At 44.0% G+C, this 23,268-nt stretch overlaps 3 protein-coding genes across 5 annotated transcripts in view; all 3 read left to right on the forward strand.

The window, feature by feature from the left end:
- The window catches only part of LOC139071602 (spectrin alpha chain, non-erythrocytic 1-like), a 337,529-nt gene that overhangs the window by 217,101 nt on the left and 97,160 nt on the right, over nucleotides 1-23,268 (forward strand). The window lies entirely within an intron of this gene.
- plppr3b (phospholipid phosphatase related 3b) overlaps nucleotides 1-23,268 on the forward strand; it is an 89,070-nt gene that overhangs the window by 33,202 nt on the left and 32,600 nt on the right. For both annotated transcript variants that reach the window (XM_054738615.2, XM_054738614.2), the window contains exon 3: nucleotides 7,007-7,192. In XM_054738615.2, coding sequence (XP_054594590.1) covers nucleotides 7,007-7,192 — 186 coding nt within the window. The remainder of the gene's footprint in view (nucleotides 1-7,006; nucleotides 7,193-23,268) is intronic.
- LOC129162113 (uncharacterized) lies at nucleotides 18,694-21,995 on the forward strand. 2 transcript variants are annotated; one of them, XM_054738619.2, is made up of 4 exons: nucleotides 18,694-19,384; nucleotides 20,085-20,153; nucleotides 20,184-20,282; nucleotides 20,404-21,995. In XM_054738619.2, the coding sequence occupies exons 1-4, from the start codon at nucleotides 18,955-18,957 to the stop codon at nucleotides 20,667-20,669; spliced, it is 864 nt and encodes a 287-aa protein (XP_054594594.1). In that variant the 5' UTR covers nucleotides 18,694-18,954; the 3' UTR covers nucleotides 20,670-21,995. The 2 variants fall into 2 exon arrangements, with proteins under 2 accessions (XP_054594594.1, XP_054594593.1); XM_054738618.2 differs by having other exon boundaries at nucleotides 20,085-20,282.

Raw genomic sequence — 23,268 nt, forward strand, 5'->3', positions numbered from 1 at the left:
TGTTCAACAACCCACATTTAATTTTTCTAGTTTTCTGCTCAGTTGAATTTGTTCTAACATTTATGAGATTTCCATGATTTGCTTTATTAAGCCTGATATTTAATCTGTATGATTTTGGCCGTGGGCAGGACACTGTCTCTATGGGGTAGTGGGTGGGTAACAGTACAGAAGCTGTAGAGGGGTGGGTTAAACTACGACTCTGCTTCCTGGTCTGGACCCTGGGTAGTCATGGAGGACTAATAAAACTGGCCATGTTCCTAGAAAGAAGAGCTGCTCCATCCAAAGAGGGATGGATGCCGTCTCTCCGCATCAGACCAGGTTTTCCCCAAAAAGTTTTCCAATTATCAATGTAGCCCACGTTGTTTTCAGGACACCACCGAGACAGCCAGCGGTTGAAGGACAGCATGTGGCTAAACATGTCGTCACTGGTCCGATCAGGCAGGGGCAAGAGAAAATTACGGAGTCCGACATTGTTTTGGCAAACTTACACACCGAAGCAACATTAATTTTAGTGACCTCCGATCGGCGTAACGGGGTGTCGTTACCGCCAGCGTGAATAACAATCTTACTGTATTTACGCTTATCCTTAGCCAGCAGTTTCAGATAAGATTTAATGTCGCCCGCTCTGGCCCCAGGTAAACATTTAACTATGGTTGCTGGAGTCTCTAATGCCACGTTTCTGACTATGGAGCTGCCAATGCGTACATCACCCAGCCGGCCTGAGGTCCCGGCTGCTCGGGTTCTGCTGGAGGACAGTGGTTCTGAGCTAATTAGCCCCACACTAGCCAAGTAGCTACGGCTATCTACGGGCTTTTCAACAGTGTGGAGCTGGGCCTCCAATTCCGACACCCTTGCCTTCAAAGCTACAAAAATGCTATATTTATTACACGTACCATTATCACTAAAGGAAGCAGAGGAGTAACTAAACATCTGACACAGAGAGAAAGAGATAGGAGATGGAGAAGCAGAGACAGAAGTAGCCATAGCGAAGCTGAGGCTAAGCTAACTGGACGAGCAAACTGTTCAATACCAAATAAACTGCATGCAAACTCAAATGGTTCCCAAAAAGCTAGGTGGTGTATTGATACTGATTACGAAGCTACCCACTAGAGGGCGCTCGAGGACCATAAGTTATGTAACAGTCGAGCAAGTAGCAAGCTGTTAATAAAGAGCTAACAGAAGTTAGCATGAAGACCTGACTCAGTGTTCTTTTAATTATAAAGAACATTACATGGTACCAGGAGTGGGGTCAAGAAAGAGAGGCAACACAACAAGATGAATGCAATAAAACCACCAAGTCAACTGAAGCTGACTGGAAACGTAGATTCAAGTTGGAGGGCTTTCAAGCAGCAGTTCATGATGTACATCGCGGCAGTCGGAGTGGACCGTCAGACAGATGAAAGAAAAATAGCCATGCTGCTCACGATCACTGGCACAGAAGCGATAGAGGTCTTCAACACATTTGTGTTTGCCCAACAGGATGACTAAGATAAGTTTGATGAAGTCATAAAGAAATTTGATGAGCACTGTCTATCAAAGAAAAACGAAACATACCAGAGGTATGTTTTTCGCACTCGTGTCCAGCAACCGAGTGAGACATTTGATACTTTCCTCACAGACCTGAAGATTAAACCTCAGTCCCGCAATTTTGGTGAGCTCAGAGACTCTATGATTAGAGATCAAATAGTGTATGGGACTAATGAAAAGAAGCTCCATAAGAAGTTGTTGAGGGAAACAGAACTAAGATTGGAAAATGCCATAAAAATATGTCAAGCCAGCGAGCTAGCACATCAACATGTTCTGACTTTCAGAGAGCCTGCTGTAGGAGTCGTACAAGAAAATGAGACAGTGAATGCAGTGACAATGAAAAGGAAACCATGGGGCAAATTTGAAAACAATGACAACAAAAGCAAAGCTGATGATAAAGAAATGTTCACCTGCAAAAGATGTGGGGAGAAACACAGACCAAGACGATGTCCTGCTTAGGAAAAAAATGTGCAAAATGCAAAGGACATAATCATTTTGCAAAAATGTGTCCTTCCAAAAAGGACAAGAAGTTCACACAGTGCAGGAAAACTCAGATTGCAGTGATGATTTAAGTGACTCATTCTTTATTACAATGGTGTCAGAGGATATAAAATCACAACTTTCAGAAGTAAACAAGTCTGAGTCAGTGGTTTGTGTAGTAACAGAAGATAAATGGACTGCTCCACTGTTAGTCAATGGGTCAGTCATTACATTCAGAACTGATACAGGGGCCAAAGCTAACCTGATCAGTGTAATATCTGAAGTTGTATATTTATATACTGTAATTAGATAATGTAATGATCTGATTTTGTATATGTATACACTGTAATTAGATCTAAGTAATTAATCAGAAGAGGTCGTTTTTATCACCAGGGAGTTTACTTAAACACTCTGTATTGACTGAGAGACAAGAAAAGAGAGAGTTGGGATCGTTTAAGAATCTTTAATTTCTATAATTATAAATTCTTACAATCTACCAGGACTATCTCAGTGATGGATGCATATGGATTTGGATGTTTCGTGTTGGTGTGTGTGTGTGTGTGTGTGTGTGTTTTGTTCAGAATCTCTAGGCTGACGTAGCGAATCTGGTTGTTATGACTAGGCTACCACGAGGCTTCAGAAGCTGATGACATGAGCCGCCAATTTTGTGCCGTGACGACGTACCCATGGAGTCTCCCGCGGTCAGATCAGGAGTGTCAGGTCCTAGAACCCCCCTTGGTGCTGGGCTGATGAAACAGTAGTGCAGCACGACAAACCAGTCTACGGATAGCTCCGGTAGTAGTAGTCCGGCGGGTTTAGCTCTTATTGTGAAGGAACCGTCGTCTTGTTGTTCAAACGACAGAAATTTCCAGCTCGACAGTTCAGCTCAAAGTAGGAAGCACAGCTGGCCAGCCTGTAACTTCTTAATGATGACGATGGAAATCCCTAGGACCTCGGATGTACTGGAGCTGAGGTTAACATGGAACTGGTTAACGTGGAACTGACTATAAAATGGCGTTGCCTTATTTTATATCTACTAACTGTTTACAAATCTCAGTAAACCGGATTGGACGACTTTCATTAAACAACCCAGATTCTGCCCTACCACAGACGAAAGTTCTGATTGGTTGAGAATAATGTGTCATGCGTTTCCATGGTAATGTAGATCAGTCTGTCTGGTGCAGTCCTGTTTATTCATTAAACACATAACTCATGACATCTTTATTTCACAGATCATTCACCTGATTATTAATGATCAACATATGCTTTGATTAGCTTATCACAAATAAAGCACTTTAATTAAAGGAAAAGCGTTCTTCTTCTCTTCTTCTGTCTCTTCTCCTGGAATGTAAACATACTGAACCAAGCGTCCGACCTTGGTGATGTTACTGTGTGAAGGGGCAGCTGTTAAGGGCAGACCATTATAAGCTTCATAACGCTACATCAGTGAGAACGATTTTAAGGCACTGACTGAGAAGGCTAAAATAATTACAAGGAACATCACACCGCTGAAGGCTTATAATAATCAGCCAATACAAACAAAAGGTGGATACAGACTTAAAGTGGCTACAAAAGGCAAATAGCATAACATACTGTTCACCATTATGCCTGATGGACATGAGTCACTTCTAGGTGATAAAACATCTGAGGACCTAGGACTTGTGAAGAGGATCTATCAGATCAATACAGACAGCATGAAAATAGTCAAAACAGGAAAAAGACTGGAAAACAAAACAGAAGAAAGAAGTACAGACATTAACAAATTTCCTTCTGTCTTCAAAGGTCATGGAACATTAACTTATACCTACAAAATCCAGCTCAAAGATGATGCTGTACCTGTGGTGCATGCACCAAGGAGAGTGCCTGCTCCACTCAAAGCAGGTTTAAAAAAAGGAACTAGAGAGAATGACTCAGTTGGGTGTCATTGAAAAAGTAGAGGAGCCCACAGACTGGGTGAACTCTGTCACATGTGTCAGGAAAAAGAACACAGGAGCACTTAGAGTCTGTCTTGATCCCAAAGATCTGAATGAAAATATTAAAAGGGAACATTATCAGATACCAAAGCGAGAAGAAATACTGAGTGAAATGACAGGGGCTAAATATTTTAGCAAACTGGACGCTTCTTGGGTAAGTTCATTCCTAATCTTTCCTCCAAGACTGCATGTCTCAGAGAGCTGCTGCAGAAAAACAGTGTTTGAATGGATAGATCGACATGAAAGAAAATGGAAGAGATTAAAAGAAACTGTAGCAAATAAGCCAGTCCTAACATTCTTTGATCCATCCAAACCAACAAAAATCTCTACAGATGACTCAAAAGATGGCTTGGGAGCTGTACTGCTTCAAATGAATGGAAAACGATGGCAACATGCGTCCAGATCAGTGACAGAAACAGAACAACGCTATGCTCAAACTGAAAAAGAGACTTTAGGGTTAGTATATGGATGTGGAAAATTTCACAGCTATGTATATGGACTACCAACCTTTATTGCAGAAACTGATCACAAACCCCTCATTGCGATCTAAAGAAGAATCTCAATGACATGTCACCCAGTATTCAACGCATGATGTTGATGTTGCAGCGTTATGACTTTGAGCTGATATACACACCAGGAAAATACATCATGCTGGTGGATACTTTATCACGAGCACTGGCACCAAGCTGTGACAGATTGAACAGCTTAGCAGCAGAGGATGCTGAAGCACACATAAACATGGTGACTGCTTCACTACCAGCAACAGATGTCATGAAACAACAGATCATTCAAGGGACAGCTGAAGATCCCCTGCTTCAGAAAGTTTCTCACCATATCCAAAATGGTTGGTCAAAGGGAGAGTGTCCAGGATTTTACCCTTTCCGTGCTGAGTTGTGCATGGTTAATGGGCTGATGATGAGACAGCACAGGTTTGTCATCCCTCGAGCCATGCGGAAGGACATGCTTCAACGTATCCATGAGGGACATCTGGGAGTGGAGAAATGTAAAAGACGGGCAAGAGAGGCCATTTACTGGCCAGGCATCAACATGGATATTGAAGAAATTACACAAAAATGTGAAACATGTCTTAAACACCACTACAAACAAACAAAGGAGCTGATGTTGGTGGCAGAACTACCAGATGCTCCATGGAAAAGGTGGGAACTGATTTATTCCATCTGGATGGCAAGGATTTTCTTCTGGTGATTGACTACTATTCTAATTATCCAGAAGTTGTTCAGCTTTCCAGTACATCAGCAGTCTGTCGTCACACACATGAAAGGATTCTTTGCACGACACGGGATTCCTCTTTGTGTTGTCAGTGATAATGGCCCACAATAAGGAATTTAAGGATTTTGCAACGCAATATGGATTTCAACATGTTACCTCCAGTCCTTTATATCCACAAGGTAATGGACAAGCAGAAAAAGGTGCCCAAGTTGTGAAGAGACTGTTGGAAAAAGCAAGAGACAGTAAAACAGACTCATGTTTAGCTCTCCTGAGCTACAGGGCTTCACCTCTGGAGTGTGGGACTTCGCCTGCAGAGCTGTTAATGCATCGCAAGCTGCGTACTGCTCTTCCACACATCTTCAAGAACAGTTCTTATGAACGTGACAATGAGCTGCATGACAAAAGGATGAAACTCAAGCAAAGACAGAAAAAGAACTACGACCAGGCGCTAAAACATCTGGATCCGCTTCAGGAAAGAGATGTGATAAGGATTGAAGGACCAGATTACTGGGACAAGAAAGCGACTGTTCTCAGAGAAGTGGGACCCAGATCATTTGTTGTTAAGACTGAGACTGGACAGGTGCCTTACCGCACATACATGCCACCTCAAGATATAATTTTATAGTACAAAATACCGGTCCCTTCAGTTATGTTTTACTGTCAGCAAATGGTAGGAACTGCTGAGGGCAGGGACATAAGAAAAAAAACACAATAATGTTCATTCACAAACTGCTACAAGTTGTGTCCAAAGTTTCAGTTTCACACACTACGATAATCGTCATGCAGTGCTTTGTGACACCGCTTCAAATTTGCACTGAGGTTGGACATATTAAACTGTCCTGGTTCTGTTCCACCATGGGAAACTTGTGCATGGTAAACGTTGCACTGAGCCACACTGTCTTTATGGACTTGAACAAAAACTACTGCCACACGATTGACATTGCTGCTCGCTACTTTGGTACCATGCACTGTTATGATCACTTGGGCTTTGCATGCTGGATCTGGGCACTGCTGTATAGAATTGCTGGAATAAAATTTGAAGTGAAATAGACCGCATATATCGAAGATTTTTGAATCGAAGATTTATAAATCACCAGGATTACTTCATTTGTTCGGTTGGACTAATCAGAGGAGTCAAAGGGTTTCAAGGACTTTAAACATACTAAGACTGAACTGATTAAGGGCAAATGATTTAAAGGTTATTGGGATTTAAATTTTTGTTAAATTTGGTTGTTTAATAAATGCCAGCTTTGTAATTTCTATTGAAGCAGTGGTTTATTTTTGCTTCACCTTCTTTCCTCCCTAGAACCTATGGTCATTGGGTGTGGTTTTCTCTTTTAAATGTATAAGTTAATATTGTTAATGCTACACTTATTTAATTCTTTAGTTTTTTTTATTCCAGACCAAAAGTAGCCTAGAAATCTAGACCAACTATAGAAGTACCAGAAGATCTTGCTCTGCAGGTCAGTCTGCTGTAGCCTCAGCAAGTCTACCATTGGACCAAACAGTTTTGTGTCTGGCCAGTCACAGTGCTATACATTTGTTGAGGGGGCATAATGCTATAGCTGCAGTGGAGAAAGACAGCAAACATGGTGTCAACTCAGGAATGGCGTTCGTTTGAAACCTCTGTGGATTGAATTGATGGCTTACCAGGCTAGACCAAGGGCCCATTACACACAGAGTTACAGTTGAGTTGTTAAGATTCATCATGTTCTGCTGCTTTATCACTGTGGACAGAACCAGAACCTGGTGGCTCATAGTGACTTGACCACTCTTTGTTGCTTTCTTCTTTACAGCTGCCTATTGTGGCTTCTTCTATGGTGTCTCTGTACTTCCTGGAGCTAACAGATGTGGTGCAGCCAGCTCAGACGGGTTTCCGCTGTAATGACCGAGACCTCAGCATGCCTTACGTGGATGAAGGAGATGAGCTGATCCCACTGCTGATGCTGCTGAGCCTCGCCTTTGCTGGCCCAGCTGCTTCGGTACCACCATGAAGTCATCATTACTTTTCTTGAAATTATTATTATTATTCCTTTATTTCACCAGCAGAAGGACTCATTGACATATGAATTCTCAATTGGTCCAGGACATGAAAACAATACTGGGATTTACTCATAATCACACATTACCACAAAATAGAAAAAACATTATTAATCCCACAGTGAGGAAATTCCCTTTCTACAGCAGCACATACACTTTGAGAAAAGGAAGAAGAAAAATAATAAAAAGATTACAGGGCTGCCACCTTACCATGGTGGAGGGGTTTGAGTGTCCCAGTGATCCTAGGAGTTAAGTTGTCTGAGGCATTATGCCTCTGGTAGGGTCACTCATTATAAACAGGTCCTAGGTGAGGGATCAGACAAGGAGCAGCCCAAAGACCCCTTATGAAGAAAAACATCCTGACTGTGGTCTGTGCTTATGCACCAAACTACAGTTCAGACCAGGGGCGGACCGGGACATCATTTCAGGCTGGGAATTTTGAAACCATCCCAGGCCACTGCCCAATTAACGCTAAACACTAAAATGAGTCAGGTTGGGCGCCTACTGATGTAAAAAGGTAAAACAACTAGCTTCACATGTGCCCTGATTCTTTGCTCTAAAATATAAATATTTGTGTTCTGCTGCTATAATCTGTACTTATGTTGCATAAACTGAAATTATATTTAATTCTGTTAAAGGAGCCTCCTGCACATTAGACGAAATAGACAAGACACCATCATCCCCTGAACTTGAGACTAACAGGTACCAGACCAAATGTCTGGGTCAACAGAATCACAACAAAAGCAGTATCTATGGATGTTTTTCTCATAATATTTATAAACACCAATAATAATAATAGGGGTTTAAAGGCTATGAACCAAAGACAATATAAGCCAGAGGTGAAGGTATGAACATTTAACAAGAATTTTCATGAATGATCATCAGGGTTGCTGTAAAATCTAATCCAGATCAGTCCAGGTCAGAATTATCATCTCATCTGTCTCATGATCAGCAGCAGCTGAATGTTTGTCACCACAAAGTTTCAAGTGAAGCACACTCCACTTTTGACATTTTATTTCTTGTTTGCTCACGATCCATGTTTCCGTTTCTTCTCCATGGATATTGTAACGATGTAACTGACCAAGTGGTCAGTTTTCATCTACATATTGACCACACAAGAAAACCTTTCATGTAGACAGGGAAACACCATCTGTTTGGACACCCAAATCCAAGCAAACCTTTGCTGTCCTTGCTACTGTGAGGAGTCATAACATTCTCACTCAAGGCCTCTTGCAAGTCTGCTGCATTCCTCACTCTCAATAAAGTGAACCTACTCAAAGTTCCTATGTGACTTTACAGTTATAGGTTACAACAATCATATGTGTTGAATGAACAAGATGTTTATATCAAATGTTTGAATAATCTGTGCTTTAACCATGATAGTTTTAAAATGAATTCTGTTCTTGCAATGATTCATTTCAGATCTCATCTACACCAGATCAGTATGTGTTTGATCTAACAAGTAAATCAAAATCTACACTCATACACATTACAATAAGATACTTATTAATGTTAAAAGTTACTTCACATAAGTGTTTTGAAACATTCTCATTCAAAAAGTGTTAAACACCTTTGTATCTGAAGAAGGCGTGGCTTCTGAGGAATGTTTGGTAAAACCCTCAAACATGCCACATTCTGATTTGCCAGAATGAGCCAAAATTGATAAACAATGAGTTCAATAAAACTACTTCCCAATTAATTCAGTTTCTAGCTGACTCTTGAACTGGCCAATTTGGGAACAAGAATTTTTGAAACCATCTCCTTTGACATCCAGTCAAAAAGCCTCTTTGTACGCTGCAAGTGAGACAGACGCCAAACGGCTCATCTAAGGGCCAAACAAACCCTTGGATGCAATCAAGCATTCCAGCTTCTTGTTTTGACCTGGAGATATCTCAAGATTAGACAAGTCATATTGGAGCCAATCTACGGGTTTATGGTAACGAGAGGTCCATGTCCACCTGGACCTCGTGACTCCCTGGATCTGAAAAGGGGATCTCCACAAAAGAGAATCGTAGGCTCAACATATTTCATCAGATGACTTTCATAAACAATCCTTAGCTCACCAAACATCCACTTTTTTTTTTACAACCCAAACTTCACAAATTCTGTCATCCAGCTTCCATTACTACATTTCACACATCACATTACATCACCTCATACCCACTACATTACATATCACTATACATACCTTGTCATGTATAATCATTAGTTTAGGAAAATTAATACATTTATTTTATAAACTATATATGTGACTCTGTCTGAATTAATACTACCGTAAATCCTCTAATACAGGCCCGGGCCTGCATTTTCCTCAAGCTCATCAAGCTCCAGGCCTTTATTGGAAGGAGGGCCAGAATTAGAGGCAGGCCTCAATTTCTATTTGGTTGGTTCGCTGGAGTTTTTGACAATTCACTACAATGTACCTGCCTGTCAGAGTGTTTAACCACTGGTTGGTCTGCTGATGCTGCTGTCAGTCTTTGCGGGAATGTGTACGGTGTGGGAAAACAATTTTATTTTTTCTCCTCTGCCTGAGCTGATGGTGATGCACGGCGCCTTTTTTACAAAACGCAGGCCTTTAATGGAGCGCATGCCAGACTGTGAATGACTGGTGCTTGAGGACACACAGATATCTTTTCAGAAATGTCTGAGATTTCGACTAATAAATACCTGGAAATTGTACCGGTACGGACTGTACCCTAGAAAAAAGTGGCAGAACCTGCTGAAAGGTTATATTTAGAAGTGGTGGTGGTACTGGTTCCGGCCCAAAGGATTGCTCTCTGTCCCTAAAGGATATGAGTCTGATGATCTGATCATCAGAACCTGATCATCATGATCCATTCCTGACAGCCGCTGTTTATGCCTCCCCACCTCACCCCACGCGCCCAGCATTGTGCGCTGCTTGATAATTGAACTGGCCCAAAAACTCCACCTTAACCCGGTTCTCCCAACATGATCACATACAGGCCAGCCTGGACATGCAACTGTGGCTAGATCTTTCTTCTTTTTCAATCTCTCTTTTTCTGCTCAACCTTTCCTGGCCTGTCTAGGTCCATTTAGCCTCTGGGGCCAAAGTTGCGGTGGTGCTGTAGCGCACTCTGGATGGGGGGTGTCTGCAGCGCTTTGCCAGACCCCGAAAAAGTGAGAGGAGTGGGTGTCTTTATGCTCCAGTTTGTGTGCTCCAGTTTGTGTGAGTATTAGAAGAGCAGATGCCCTGATGATGGATTGTTCATTTAGATATTACACACGTCATGACCGTGGACAAGTCATGCCTTCCTCAGGAAAGGAAGTCCAAGCAGAATGTAGCTCGGGTGGTCGCGGAGGTCAAAACCTGGGCATAGGAGGAGTTTGGTGAGATGATGGATCAAATCTTCCGCAAGGCTACGAGAAGATTCTGGTCCACCAACCGGCATCTCAGGAGGAGGAAGCAGTGCACTACCAACATTGTTTATAGTGGGGATGGTGTGTTTTATTAATTGATAATTTGTTAAACCATACAGTCAGACTTATTTTACAACCCAGACATTGCCATTTTATGAGATTGTCATGACTTTCTATCCTTCACCCTCCTCTGCCTCTTCATTCAGCTCACCTGGTCCCCTCACCAAGCTCCAGCCAAGCCCTGTTTTCCCTAGCAACCTCAGTCAGCATCACAATCAACTCCATTCATCCCACCTGTTCCTGTAATCAGCTTCATCCACTTCACCTGCTCCTGACTCCTCAGCTCATCACACACACCTGCTTCCCTGCTATAAAAGAACCATCCAGCTATCCAGTCTCTGCCAGATTATTGAAAGCATTTGCCAGTAGATCTCCCAGCTATCCACCCTGCCTGATTTCAGCCTTGGGACCCCGTTTTTGCTCCTGACCCCTGCCTTGTACTCTGCCTGCCTCCACGACCTTCGCCTGTCCTCAACCTCGCCTCTTGCCTGTTCCCCGTATCTGCATGTCCGATCTGGTTTTGACCCTCGCCTCCTCTCCGACTCTGTCTCCAGCCTCGCCCAACTCTGGTAACTCTGCATCCTAATAAAGACTTTATAGTTTACTCTCATTGTGTTTGGCGTCTTCACGGGTCTTCTGAGTTCTGTTCGTGACGGAATTATCTGGCCAAAAAATTAGACCCAACGCCGACACAATACTTGGGAGTTTATTTTTTTTATTTTTAATGTTTTTCAACTTTTCATCTGACCTGACATGGATCCAGCAGAATCCTGAACTACACCAACAACTGTCCATTACAGATACTGTGGAGACCCAGAAACTTGCCGGACTTATATCGAAGCCTGCGCTCGATATTTGGACCTAGCTTCCTCGGATCATGAAAAGGTCTCGTTAATGATATCCAATCTGGGTGGTAACACCCTGGTGTGGGCTATGGATTATATTTCGGTGCGTCCGTCCGGATCGGTGTCCTTTTGGGAGTTTGCCAGGCATCTGCAGGAGACCTTTGGCCATTGCTCGTCTCCTGTTCATGCCTCCAAATCCACTCTGTCTGTCCCGGGGCATCAGTACTCTCATGCTCCCATCAGATCTGGTTTCTTTTCCCTTTCCCCTGTCCCTGTTGACGCCGTCTTTACCTCCACCCGACGTCGACGCCGGAACTGTCGCCAGCAACCCCCGTCCAAACACTACCCGCTCACATCACATCCTGCTCCAGCGGTGGTCCCGGAGGTCGCATCGTATCCTGCTCTGGCGGTGGTCCCGGAGGATGCATCGCATCCTGCTCTGGTGGTGGTCCCGGAGGACGCATCGCATCCTGCTCTGGTGGTGGTCCCGGAGGACGCATCACATCCTGCTTCGGCGGTGGTCCCGGAGGACGCATCGCATCCTGCTCTGGTGGTGGTCCCGGAGGACACATCGCATCCTGCTCTGGCGGTGGTCCCGGAGGACGCATCACATCCTGCTTCGGCGTTGGTCCCAGAGGACGCATCGTATCCAGCCTCGGTGGTGGTCCCGGAGGACGCATCGCATCCTGTCTCGGCAGTAGTCCTGGAGGACGCAACGCATCCTCCTGGAGGACACATCGCATCCTACCTCAGCGGTGGTCCCGGAGGACGCATCGCATCCTGCCTCGGCGGTGGTCCCGGAGGACGCATCGCATTCTGCTTCGGCGGTGGTCCTGGAGGACGCACCGCATCAGTTCCAGCCCGTCCACGAGGTTCAGGTCCAGCCTGTTCCACAGTTCCAGTCTCCATCCCTGTCTCCGGAGTTCCAGTCTCCATCCCTGTCTCCAGAGTTCCAGTCTCCATCCTTGTCTCCAGAGTTCCAGTCTCCATCCCTGTCTCCAGAGTTCCAGTCTCCATCCCTGTCTCCACAATTCCCGCCTCCATCCCGTCTCCAGAGTTCCCGTCTCCACCTCGTCTCCAGAGTTCCAGTCTCCGTCCCTGTCTCCAGCGTTCCCGTCTCCGTCCTTGTCTCCAGAGTTCCCGTCTCCGTCCCTGTCTCCAGAGTTCCCAGAGCCTACGTCCCTGTCTCCAGATTTCCCAGAGTCTCCATCCCTGTCTCCAGAGTTCCCAGAGTCTCCGTTCCTGTCTCCAGAGTTCCCAGAATCTACGTCCCTGTATCCAGAGTTACCAGAGTCTACGTCCCTGTATCCAGAGTTCCCGTCTCCTGAGTTCCCAGAGTCTACATCCCTGTCTCCAGAGTTCCCATTTTCCCCAGTCCCAGAGTCTACGTCCCTGTCTCCAACGTTTCCATCTCCAGAGTTCCCGTCTCCCCAGTCCCAGAGTCTATGTCCCTGTCTCCAGAGTTCCCGTCTCCCCCAGTCCCAGAGTCTCTGTCCCCTCCTAGCCCAGAGTCCCCTCTGTCTCCTCAGTCTCCAGAGTCCCCTCTTAGTCGTAGTCCAGTGTCCCCTCTTAGTCGTAGTCCAGAGTCCCCTCTTAGTCTTAGCCCAGAGTCCCCTCGGTGTCTTAGTCTTAGTCCAGAGTCCCCTCTTAGTCCTCGTCCTCCGGTGTCCTCTATCCCCCGACTTCCACAGTCCCGGCTCCTGGTTCCCCGTCGCCGGCCCCCCAGACTCCCGCAGTCCCGGCTCCTGGTTCCCCGTCGCCGGCCCCCCAGACTCCCGCAGTCCTGGCTCCTGGTTCCCCGTCGCCGGCCCCCCAGACTCCCGCAGTCCCGGCTCCTGGTTCCCCGTCACCGGCCCCCCAGACTCTTCTGGCCCTCCTTCCTGGTCCCCCTCCTCCCGCCCTGCTCTGGCCCTCCTTCCTGGTCCCCCTCCTCCTGCCCTGCCCTAACCCTAACCCTTCGTGACAGAGATACTTAATTATGTTTTGCTACATAACAGCTAAGCTCCCATTCCATTTCATTCATTGTCTCAATTATCTTGTTTCAACCATCATTCATCATAAGTACAGTAGATATGGAAGCCGAGCCACTCAGAAAAATAACTTATTATGATATAAGCCGACATGTTTCGGTTGCGTGCGACCTTCTTCAAGGCATCATTAGAAACTTTAACACAGGTGTCCCTAAATAGGGAGACGACCAATCACGTGACATATGTTTTTCTAGTGTGACATCTGTAACACTTTAAAATCACACTGGAAAAACATATGTCATGTGATTGGTTGTCTCCCTAGGGACACCTGTGTTAAAGTTTCTGGCGATGCCCTGAAGAAGGTCGCACGCGACCGAAACACATCGGCATGGTTTCCACATGGCGAGCCAATCACTGCTGGTGATCAGATCAAGTTTTGCATCTGATGGAGTTTTGCAGTTTAGCAAATACAATTGTTGGCTCTGAAAAAGGAATGTTTTTTTGCCCCTGGAACAGGTTGGCCGAACTGGAACAGCTTGCTTGTACTAACTTTTAGAGAAAATGACTGATGTTTTAAAGGTCTGTTTATTTTTTTATTTGGACCAATCAGAATTCAATTCAATTCAATTTTATTTATATAGCGCCAAATCAGAAGCCAGGAAGTTTAAGAGGCATTAACAGAGTCCTCAGACGTCCCCCCCCTTTTTTTAGACATTTGGAAAAGGCTTATTTCCTTATTACGTGAAGTAAATATGGAATAACAGTCATTTGTGAAAAAACAAATTTTAATATGTGACATTACTGATAGTAAATCATTATTATATTCATCAAGTAGATTGTGTTACGGCCGCCGCCGTTTTGGAGCCCAGTGGTGTGCAGCGCTCCCTGTTTTCCTGTTCAGCAGTGCAGCACCTTGGACAGCTGCCCCTTGGGAAGCACCTTTCCTTCAGGACCATGGACAGCACCAGAGCAGCACCCACGGCCAGCTGGGACTTTTCACCTCATCAGCTGGCCCTTCAAAAGCGGCCAGCTGGAGCTCCTCAGGGGACAGAAATGTTTGTGGGTTGCAGCAGCAACTGGTGTTCTCTTCCCTTGTGGTTCTCTCAGTCTTGTGGTTTTGAACCTTTGGAAATTGTACTTACTTCTAGAAAGTAGGTAGGATTTTGGTGTTTGGGACAATCTGAGTTAACTGGTAATTTTGGTTTGGTTCATCTTTTAGACTACTTTGGGTTAATTACCAGTTGGGGTTTTGCCCATGTGGATTTTCAGTCTCCTTTTAATATAGAAGAGCTATTTAGGATTTTGGTGTTTTGACAATTTCAGTTACTTTAGAAATTTTAGTTTGGTTTGTCTCTCAGACAATCCTTAGTTAATTATTCGGTGGGGGTTTTGCCCTTTCTTTATTATCAGTCTCCTTTTAATAAAGGAGAGTTATTTTAGGGTTTTCAGTGTGGACGTTCTCAGTCAAATTGTTAATCTTAGTTTGGTTTGTCCTTTGGACACGCCTTGGTTAATTTCTGGGTGAGGGTTTTGCTCCCTCCTTTTGGACTTCCCAGCCCCTTTTAATAAACTTTTGAAAACAAGGACACTTTGAGTTGGTTTTGCTTTGTCAAGCCCCCCCCCCCCCCCAGGGTGACCTTACGTTAGACTCGTCCATCTTATGTCCCCCCCCCCCCCCCCCCATCTTCCTGCCTGAGCCCACTGAAGGGGTGCAACAGATTGCTTTAGTGTATTTAAGGTTTGAAATAGGGTATTTGAAGAATAAACAGTTATGCTGTTTCATTCATTATTGTAAAGCAATCAAGTCATTAAATCACTTTAGATAAAATTATATCAAAATGGCTGCCGAGGTGCTGACACACAGCTTGACAGGTCCTGTGTGTTTGCTGGAAAAGTCATCTAAAAAGTCATCTAAAAAGTGTAAAGGACCTTGGATTGTACTATCAAAGTCCTGCTCTGTGGTGTGGATAACTCTCTATCTTCTGTTGACCTCAGCATGTCCAAGAAAAATTAGCAGTCAAACCCTGTATCCAGCCAGATGGAGTCAGCAAATGCTGTACACAAGAATACTGGACTATGGCCATGCCAGGCCACCCCAAGATGAACAGGAACAAGCCTTCACAGGTAGACTGCTTCTTGGTGTTTTAAATCTCATGCTGATGCTTCTCTTGTCTGGGGATGTTGAACTAAACCCTGGGCCTCAACCTTTAACTGGATTAGCCTCATGGCTAGCCGGACCAGTGCTGACTGGGCCGCAACCTCTGCAAGTGGTATTAGCACCACGACCAGCTAGGCCTCCACTTCCACTAGCTGCACCTCTACCTCTGCTTTTGGGTTATTTACATCTAGTAGCCGGGCAATCACCATTGCCAGCTGGGCCACAGCCTCTGTTGGCTGGGTCTTCACGTTTGTTGGCTGGACTACCACTTCTGCTAGCTGGATCATCACCCTGTTTGGCTGGACCTCCACCTCTGTTGCCTGGGCCCTCACCTTTGCTGCATGGGTCTTTACCTGTGCTGCATAGACCTCCACCGCTGTTGCATGGGCCTCCACTTCAGCTGCATAGGCTTCCACCACTATTGAATGGGCCTTCACCACTGCTGCATGGGCCCTCACCTCAGCTGCATGGGCCTCCACCTCAGCTGCATGGACCTCCACCGCTGCTGCATGGGCCCTCACCTCAGCTGCATGGGCCTCCACCTCAGCTGCATGGGCCTCCACCACTACTGCATAGGCCTCTACCAACACCAGCTAGGCCCCAACCACCACCAGCTGGACTACAACCAATTCCAGCTGGACCTCAACCAATACCAGCTGGACCTCAACCAATACCAGCTGGACCTCAACCAATACCAGCTGGATCCCCACCAATACCAGCTGGACTACAACCAATACCAGCTGGACCCCCACCAATACCAGCTGGACCTCAACCAACATCAGCTAGCCCACAACTAATACCAGCTGGACCTCATATGACACCAGCTAGACCCCAACCAATACCAGCTGGACCCCAACCATCACCAGCTAGACCCCAACTACAGCAAGCTGGGCCTAAACTACCACCAGACAGACTTCATTCATCACCAGCCGGGCCTCAATCAACATCTAGAAGGAATGCATTATTTAAAAGGCACCCTATCCCCAAACTAATTACTCCTGCCACCTATTGTGATGGTAGTAGACAGACATTTCCAAAAGGACACAGGAATCCAGTCCTCAAATGGCACAGGAAGTGGCCAACAATCAATGAAATCTTCCAAAGCCAAAGATGTATATGGTCTTGACACACACTTCCTGAAAATTCATAAAGACACTCTGGTGTGCTCAATAACACACTTAATAAATGTATCCATCAAAATGTCAACAGTTCCATCAAGCTGGAAGGTGGCCAAAGTCTCACCAATTTTTAAATCAGGAAACAAAACAATCATTTTCAACTATCATCCCATCAGCATTCTCCCCATTGTGTCTAAGATTGCACAAAAATGGATTGCTAAAATGCTGAATAAACACCTCAGCAACCATTTTCTCTTGCACCCCATGCAGTTTGGTTTCGGCAATATCATTCTACAGACACGGCAAACTGTGTTTTTGTAGAGACAGTGATATCCTTGCTTGATGAAACCACCTGTGTTGATGCAGTCTTTTTGGATTTCAAGAAGGCATTCGATACAGTGAATCATCAAACAATTCTGACCAAACTGACTCATTATAATTTCTAAGCAACTTTCCACGCAAACTTTGGGATTTATGAAAGAAAACGTAGCGGGAAAATGTGCACAACTTTAAGTTGACTAAGGACCTGCCTTACACACATGTTGGACATGGAGAGCACCTGCAGTGCTGCTGCTGACAAGATACAGTTATGAAATCCTGCAGCATTATCACTTGTACCGCTTCGTTTTCACACAAAACAAGACCACCCACACGCACACACACGCGTACGTACACACACATGTGCGCACACTCACACACACACACAGGGACGAAATTTTGATTTCAGAAGTGGGGGGGACACAGCAGGCTTGTGCGGATTTGGGGTGGGGGGTGTTATGTAAAGACCCCTTGACACGTCACGTGCCCATCTCAATAATTTTTCCATCCTCAATATATATATATATATATATATATATATATATATATATATATATATATATATGTATATATATATATATATATATATATATATATATATATATATATGTATATATATATATCAAAGTTAAAAAATGTACAACTCTATTATTATTTTTATTTATTATCATTATTGAAGTGCAGTTTTGGCTGTTGACAATGGATAGGCCATTGTATTTATTGTTTTGGGTCTTTTTTATTGTTTTTGGTGCAACATTTTCTAACAGGGAGTGAGATTCCTTTTTTATTTAATTTTTGTTTGTTATTTTTATTCATTTAGAAGTTCTGGTTCTGGACATTTCAATGTTAAATGAAGGTTTATTTGTTGCATTTTAAAGGGTGTACTTGCATTATTATGATATATTAACATTATATTAGTGGTTATTTTGGTCTAGATAATGTTGACAATATCGTTTATCATCAACAATTTGTTGGACAAAATATCGTCCAGCAAAATGTGTTACTTTCCCAGGCCTAGTCAAAAGTATAAAAATTATTTATACATAAACGGTCCTCCTGAGATCTGGCCGTTTGTTCATTTGCTGTGTTAGAGGACATGCTGAACTAATGTTTTACACATGATCATCACCCTAACATTTGAGTGTATAAAAACATATTAAATATGTTTTTCCCCTTAAAAGTGTTTAAACAGTTGTTGCATTTCAACACACAAAAAATAAATGGAAAAAATAAGATAAATCTAATGAAAAGTGTACATCTATGACATTAAGCTTAAAAAAATCTGTTGACGATGATGATACTGTTCATTTTTCAGAGCTTTTTAATGTGAAAATATGCATTTCAATAGATAAGTTTACAATAAAGTTAAATGATAAAAGTTTTGAAGTTACACTTCTACTACTACTAGTAATAATAATTATGATGATAATAGTAATAATAATAAAATAGTAATTATAATAATACGAATAAATTGTGTCTGAGGAGTCAGTTATGTGGAGGAGATGAGTTTGTAAAAGTTAGTTTTGAGTATGTGTGTGAAGGAGGAGGTGAGTCTGAGCTTAATGCAGGTCTGTCACATGTTCCAACTTACGTTTTGACTTTGAAAGAAGTCTCTAATAGGCCTTTTCCACCGACCAAACTGGCATGGAATGGGAAGGATCGGGTCACTAAATATTCTGTTTCGATTGTTTAAACCAGTCCAGGAAACTACCCGAACCGGTCCAGTAGCGGGCCAGAGCGGGACCCCTTCTGTTGTGGGTCCAGAGATTTTTGGTCTGGGCGGAGCCAAAGCGTAAAAGGTCCAGAGTCCTCTGATTGGGGGAGAAATTACGTAACTACCCGCGACAATCCCAGGGGATGGAAAAAGAAGTGAGTCGAGTTCCAGTGTTTGTTTGGCTGTACTTCTTGTGTGTGAAAATGCCTGCAAGTAATAGCTTTTGGTCCAATGCGGAGCTTCAAACGTTCCTCACCATCATCGGAGATAGCAACATTCAGGCCGAGCTGGATGGGATGATAAGAAATGAGAAAGTCTTCAAAGAAGTTTCTCAGCGCATGGCAGCTGAAGGATTCCAGCGCACCTCCGAGCAGTGTCGTGCTAAGCTGAAAAAAATAAAAGCCCACTACAGAAAAGTTAAGGACAGCAACGGCCGTAGTGGGAATGGGCGAAGTACATGGAAGTGGTACGATGTGGTGGACGCTATTTATGGACACAGACCGTCAAACCGAGGCAGCGAAGGAGGCCTGGACTCAGCGACCAGTATCCTGGAGTCACTCATAAACCCTGTTGGTAAGCATTTCTTTTATTGTCTTTTTAGCTCTGCAGGCCATTCATTGCAGCACCAAAAACACTGAATAATAGCAGCAGCTATTTAAGAAATGCTCAGCAAGTAAAGGATTTAGCCCCTCATGTTAACTAGCCTTAGCATCCCCTCGTGTTTATGCTAACCTTCATTTAGCATTCCCCCGTGTTTCTTAACACGCTGTTCGCGATATAAGCCTTTCATGTTTAGCATGTCCTTGTTGAGTACATGAGGCTGGAGCGGCGTTTGCCTTTCTTGTTAGCGTCTCATTGTTTAAAACATGGGAAATTCGGTTAGCCTTTCACGTTAGCATCTCAGTGTTGTTAGCATCTCATTGTTTTATACAGCTGAGCACGCACAGTGAGAAGAAGCGAGCTGATCTAATATTATAAATATCCCAAAAGTCGTGCCAGCAGTGTTTTTCGCCTAGAGTGGACTTTTAACAAGTATATATTTTTCGGATGAATAAGAATATAACATTAAATTGCAATTAATCTGTACGTCACTGGCGAATTACTGCCATCTAGTGGACACGTTCCAAATGACAAAATGGCCTTAAATCATAGCAGTTTTATTAAGTTTACTATATGCCTATATGCTCTTTTGCTGTAAAAATATTGTGCTTTTCTTACCGATTTATTTCGTGACCTTTTCTTACTGACTAATTTTTTGATCTGTGTTTTTCAGACACATCTGAAGCGGAAAACACTCCCTCTTCAGAGGAACCATCCACTTCCTCAAGTAGCACTCCAGGACCTTCTGTGCCACCATCACCTCTGTCCGTACCTTCTGTGCCACCATCGCCTCGGCCAGTTCCATCGCCACCACCATCACCTCTGTCCACTACCACTCGAGAGGAACATCTACCATGTCGTCGACGCACAGGTAGTGTCTGACCATTCTAAAAATTGCTTTGTGCATAAACAAAACTGACAAGTTCACTGGACAACTGACATTTTGATATCCATATAAACACAAATGTAATTGTCAATGTTGTTGTTTCCAGGTGACCGAAGACGGCGATTGGAAGCACGGACACAGGTGATATTTGATGAGTTGCAGATCGCAGATGGCAGGCAGATGGACAGAATGGAAGGCATAAGCCGGGAGCAGGTTAACTGGATGCAACAAGACGCAGCAGCAGCAAGACAACATGAATTACAGATCGCAGAGCGATATTTTGAACATTTGGGTGCCCTAAATGCTGTTCTTGGACTGGTCGCACAAAGAATGGGCAGCTCCTCTGACTTCCTGCCACCACCCAGGCAGTAAGGTGCTATGTATTTGTCCCGTAATTTTTTTTATCCGTCTGTCCTTTTTATCAATAAATTTTCAAAGAAAAACAAGGTGTGCATGAATTGTCTTAAAAATTTTTGCTCGCAAATTTACGTTTACATAATAAATGTAGATTACATTACAGCCCACCTTAAATATATGTTAAAATGAAAAGGTGCAACAGTTCGTTAACAGTAAAATAGTGTACTTTATTAAGTTCTGAAAATAAAACAAACATTTCAGTTCAAACTACAGGCTTCGAACAGTTAAAAGTGTCAAAACAATAAACAAAGTAAATGGAAAGAAAAAACACAAACTGAGGTCAGCGGGTGAAGTGTCGCATCAGAGCTTCACGCACATCACTGCCCTCCTCTGCAACTTCCTGCATATTTGCAACCACTGGTTCATCAGCAGGTGCGTCACATTCTGTATATTCCTCCCCATGGCTCTCACAGATATTGTGAAGCACACAACAGGTCAGCACCATGTGTTTAAGAAGCTCTACATCACTGTCGTTTCTCTTCAGAAGACATCGCCACCTACCCTTTAGCCTCCCAAATGCATTTTCGACCACAACTCTGGCTCTGGACGTTTTCCTGTTGTACGCCTGTTGTTCAGCAGTGAGACGACCGTTGTCAGAAAATGGTTTTAGGAGCCAGTTCTGCAGAGGATAGGCAGAGTCCCCGAGCACATAAAAGCCTACATTTACTCCCTCAATGTTCTTGGTACTAGTTGGGTGCAGTTGTCCATGAGCAACCAAGTCCCAAAATGTGGACAATCGCAGCACACGGGCATCATGCAAGCTACCTGGCTGACCTGCATTAACATTCCAGAACATGCCTCTGCCATCCACAATGCCCTGGAGGATTATGGAATGCCAACCTTTCCTATTGAAGTAGTCTGTGTGGAATCCCTGTGGTGCGATTATTGGGATATGGGAACCATCGATGGCACCCACACACTGAGGAACCCCCCACCTGGTCTCAAAATAGTCAGCCATTTCCTGTAGCTTTTGCAGAGTTGGAAAAGCAATAACCTCGGCAAGCAAGAGTTTACAGACAGCCTTACAGAAGTCCTGCACACAGCGGCACACAGAGGTCGTGCTGACACCAAAAAGAAGCCCGATGCTCCTGTATTCACTGTTAGTTGCAAGCTTCCACAGTGCAATTGCAACTCTTTTCCTGAGTGGCACGCAGGCTCTGAAGTTGGTGTTCCTCTTCTGCATGGCTGGACGGAGCTTGGAACAAAGATATGAAAAGGTCTCTTCTGACATTCTGAAATGAGCTATCCAATCTGACGGAGTGAAGTTTGGCATGGTCACATCCCAGAAGGCGCTGGCACGGCTGAAGGCCCACACAGTTGGTTGCCGTCGCTGATTCAAAAGAGCCAACTAAAAAAAAAACAGTCATAACACAGTAAAAGTAAAAAGAATAGTGCTGTGAAAAAGATTGAAACAGTATGGTTATAGACATAAAGTTCACATCAATAGAATTTGTTTAAGGTTAAAATAACAGCTGTTCTTTATGGCACTACCAGTGACTGGTTATGTTTTGTTCACTTTATAAAATGCACAAATGTGGTATTGCTTGTAATTACCTATATAATTAATTATAATAATTTCAGTACAGCTGCACAACTTATCTATGACATGCCCAGGAAGTAAAGAGTGAAGGATTCAGGCCCTCCTGTTGACTAGCATCACCATGAGTGCAGAAGCAGTTTGAAACTTAGTTAGGTGTTGGCCTTTCATGTTTAGCATGTCTTAAATGACCAATATACAACCAAACCATTTGATTTTGGTGCTTTTTTTTTGTTTTTTTTTGTTTTTTGATAGTTGCCCTACACACCCCTTCAGAGATTATAACGACATGTATTACAGCATTAGAAGTTACTTACCACCTGGCGCCTCCGTCTTTGTCTCAACAGTAGAAAGTTATGCCTCGTGTCCGATATTAATTTCAGAAAGCGTCGTCGCCTTTCAGCTGCCCTCCTCCTCGATGCGCACAGCATAGCTCTAAACGCTATCGTGATGTGGGTGTAAAGAATATACCAAACACCAAGAACAGAAAGAACGCGCTGGTGACTGGACTCCATTGTTGTTGTGTTTTGGCGCGATCTCGTCGCGCTGTGTGACGTTAAGGCACACATCGCGCGTGACGCATTACGCTACCCCGCCTAGTTACTGGAGCCTGGAATGTGATAGAAACGCTTGCCAGAAAACTTCTAGACCCATACCGGTACATACCGGTCCATAATACCCAGACCTGACCGTCCCAGACCAGGCGATGGAAAAGAGCTTTTATATCCACTTTTCGTTTTCTTGACATGCTGCCTCCTGGCTGTGCCTAACTACCAAAGACTCACAAATGAACACTTATTCAAATGTTATGTAATGGAAGCTGAGCTGAGCTCTGATATTACACAGCGTCTAGTTGACGGTGACTCAGTACCGGTGTTCCCTAGCGGCTCCAAACTAGCAAAACAACGTGAGCACGTTCTGACTGTTTACAACTTGAGTGACAGCAGCAACAGCCAATAATACGTTAGCAAGTATCAGCAGAGCCAATAGATTAGCTTTTGGGCGGGTCTAATAGTA

This window comes from Nothobranchius furzeri, chromosome 8 (genome assembly GCF_043380555.1).
Source record: "Nothobranchius furzeri strain GRZ-AD chromosome 8, NfurGRZ-RIMD1, whole genome shotgun sequence".
In the NCBI taxonomy this organism is placed as follows: Eukaryota; Metazoa; Chordata; class Actinopteri; order Cyprinodontiformes; family Nothobranchiidae; genus Nothobranchius; species Nothobranchius furzeri.

Coding starts and splice junctions, on each gene's coding strand:
- LOC129162113 (XM_054738618.2), top strand. CDS start 18,955: ATGGAAAAAGAAGTGAGTCGAGTTCCAGTGTTTGTTTGGCTGTACTTC. Junction 19,385..20,084: donor GTCACTCATAAACCCTGTTG/GTAAGCATTTCT, acceptor TGTGTTTTTCAG/ACACATCTGAAGCGGAAAAC. Junction 20,283..20,403: donor ACCATGTCGTCGACGCACAG/GTAGTGTCTGAC, acceptor TGTTGTTTCCAG/GTGACCGAAGACGGCGATTG.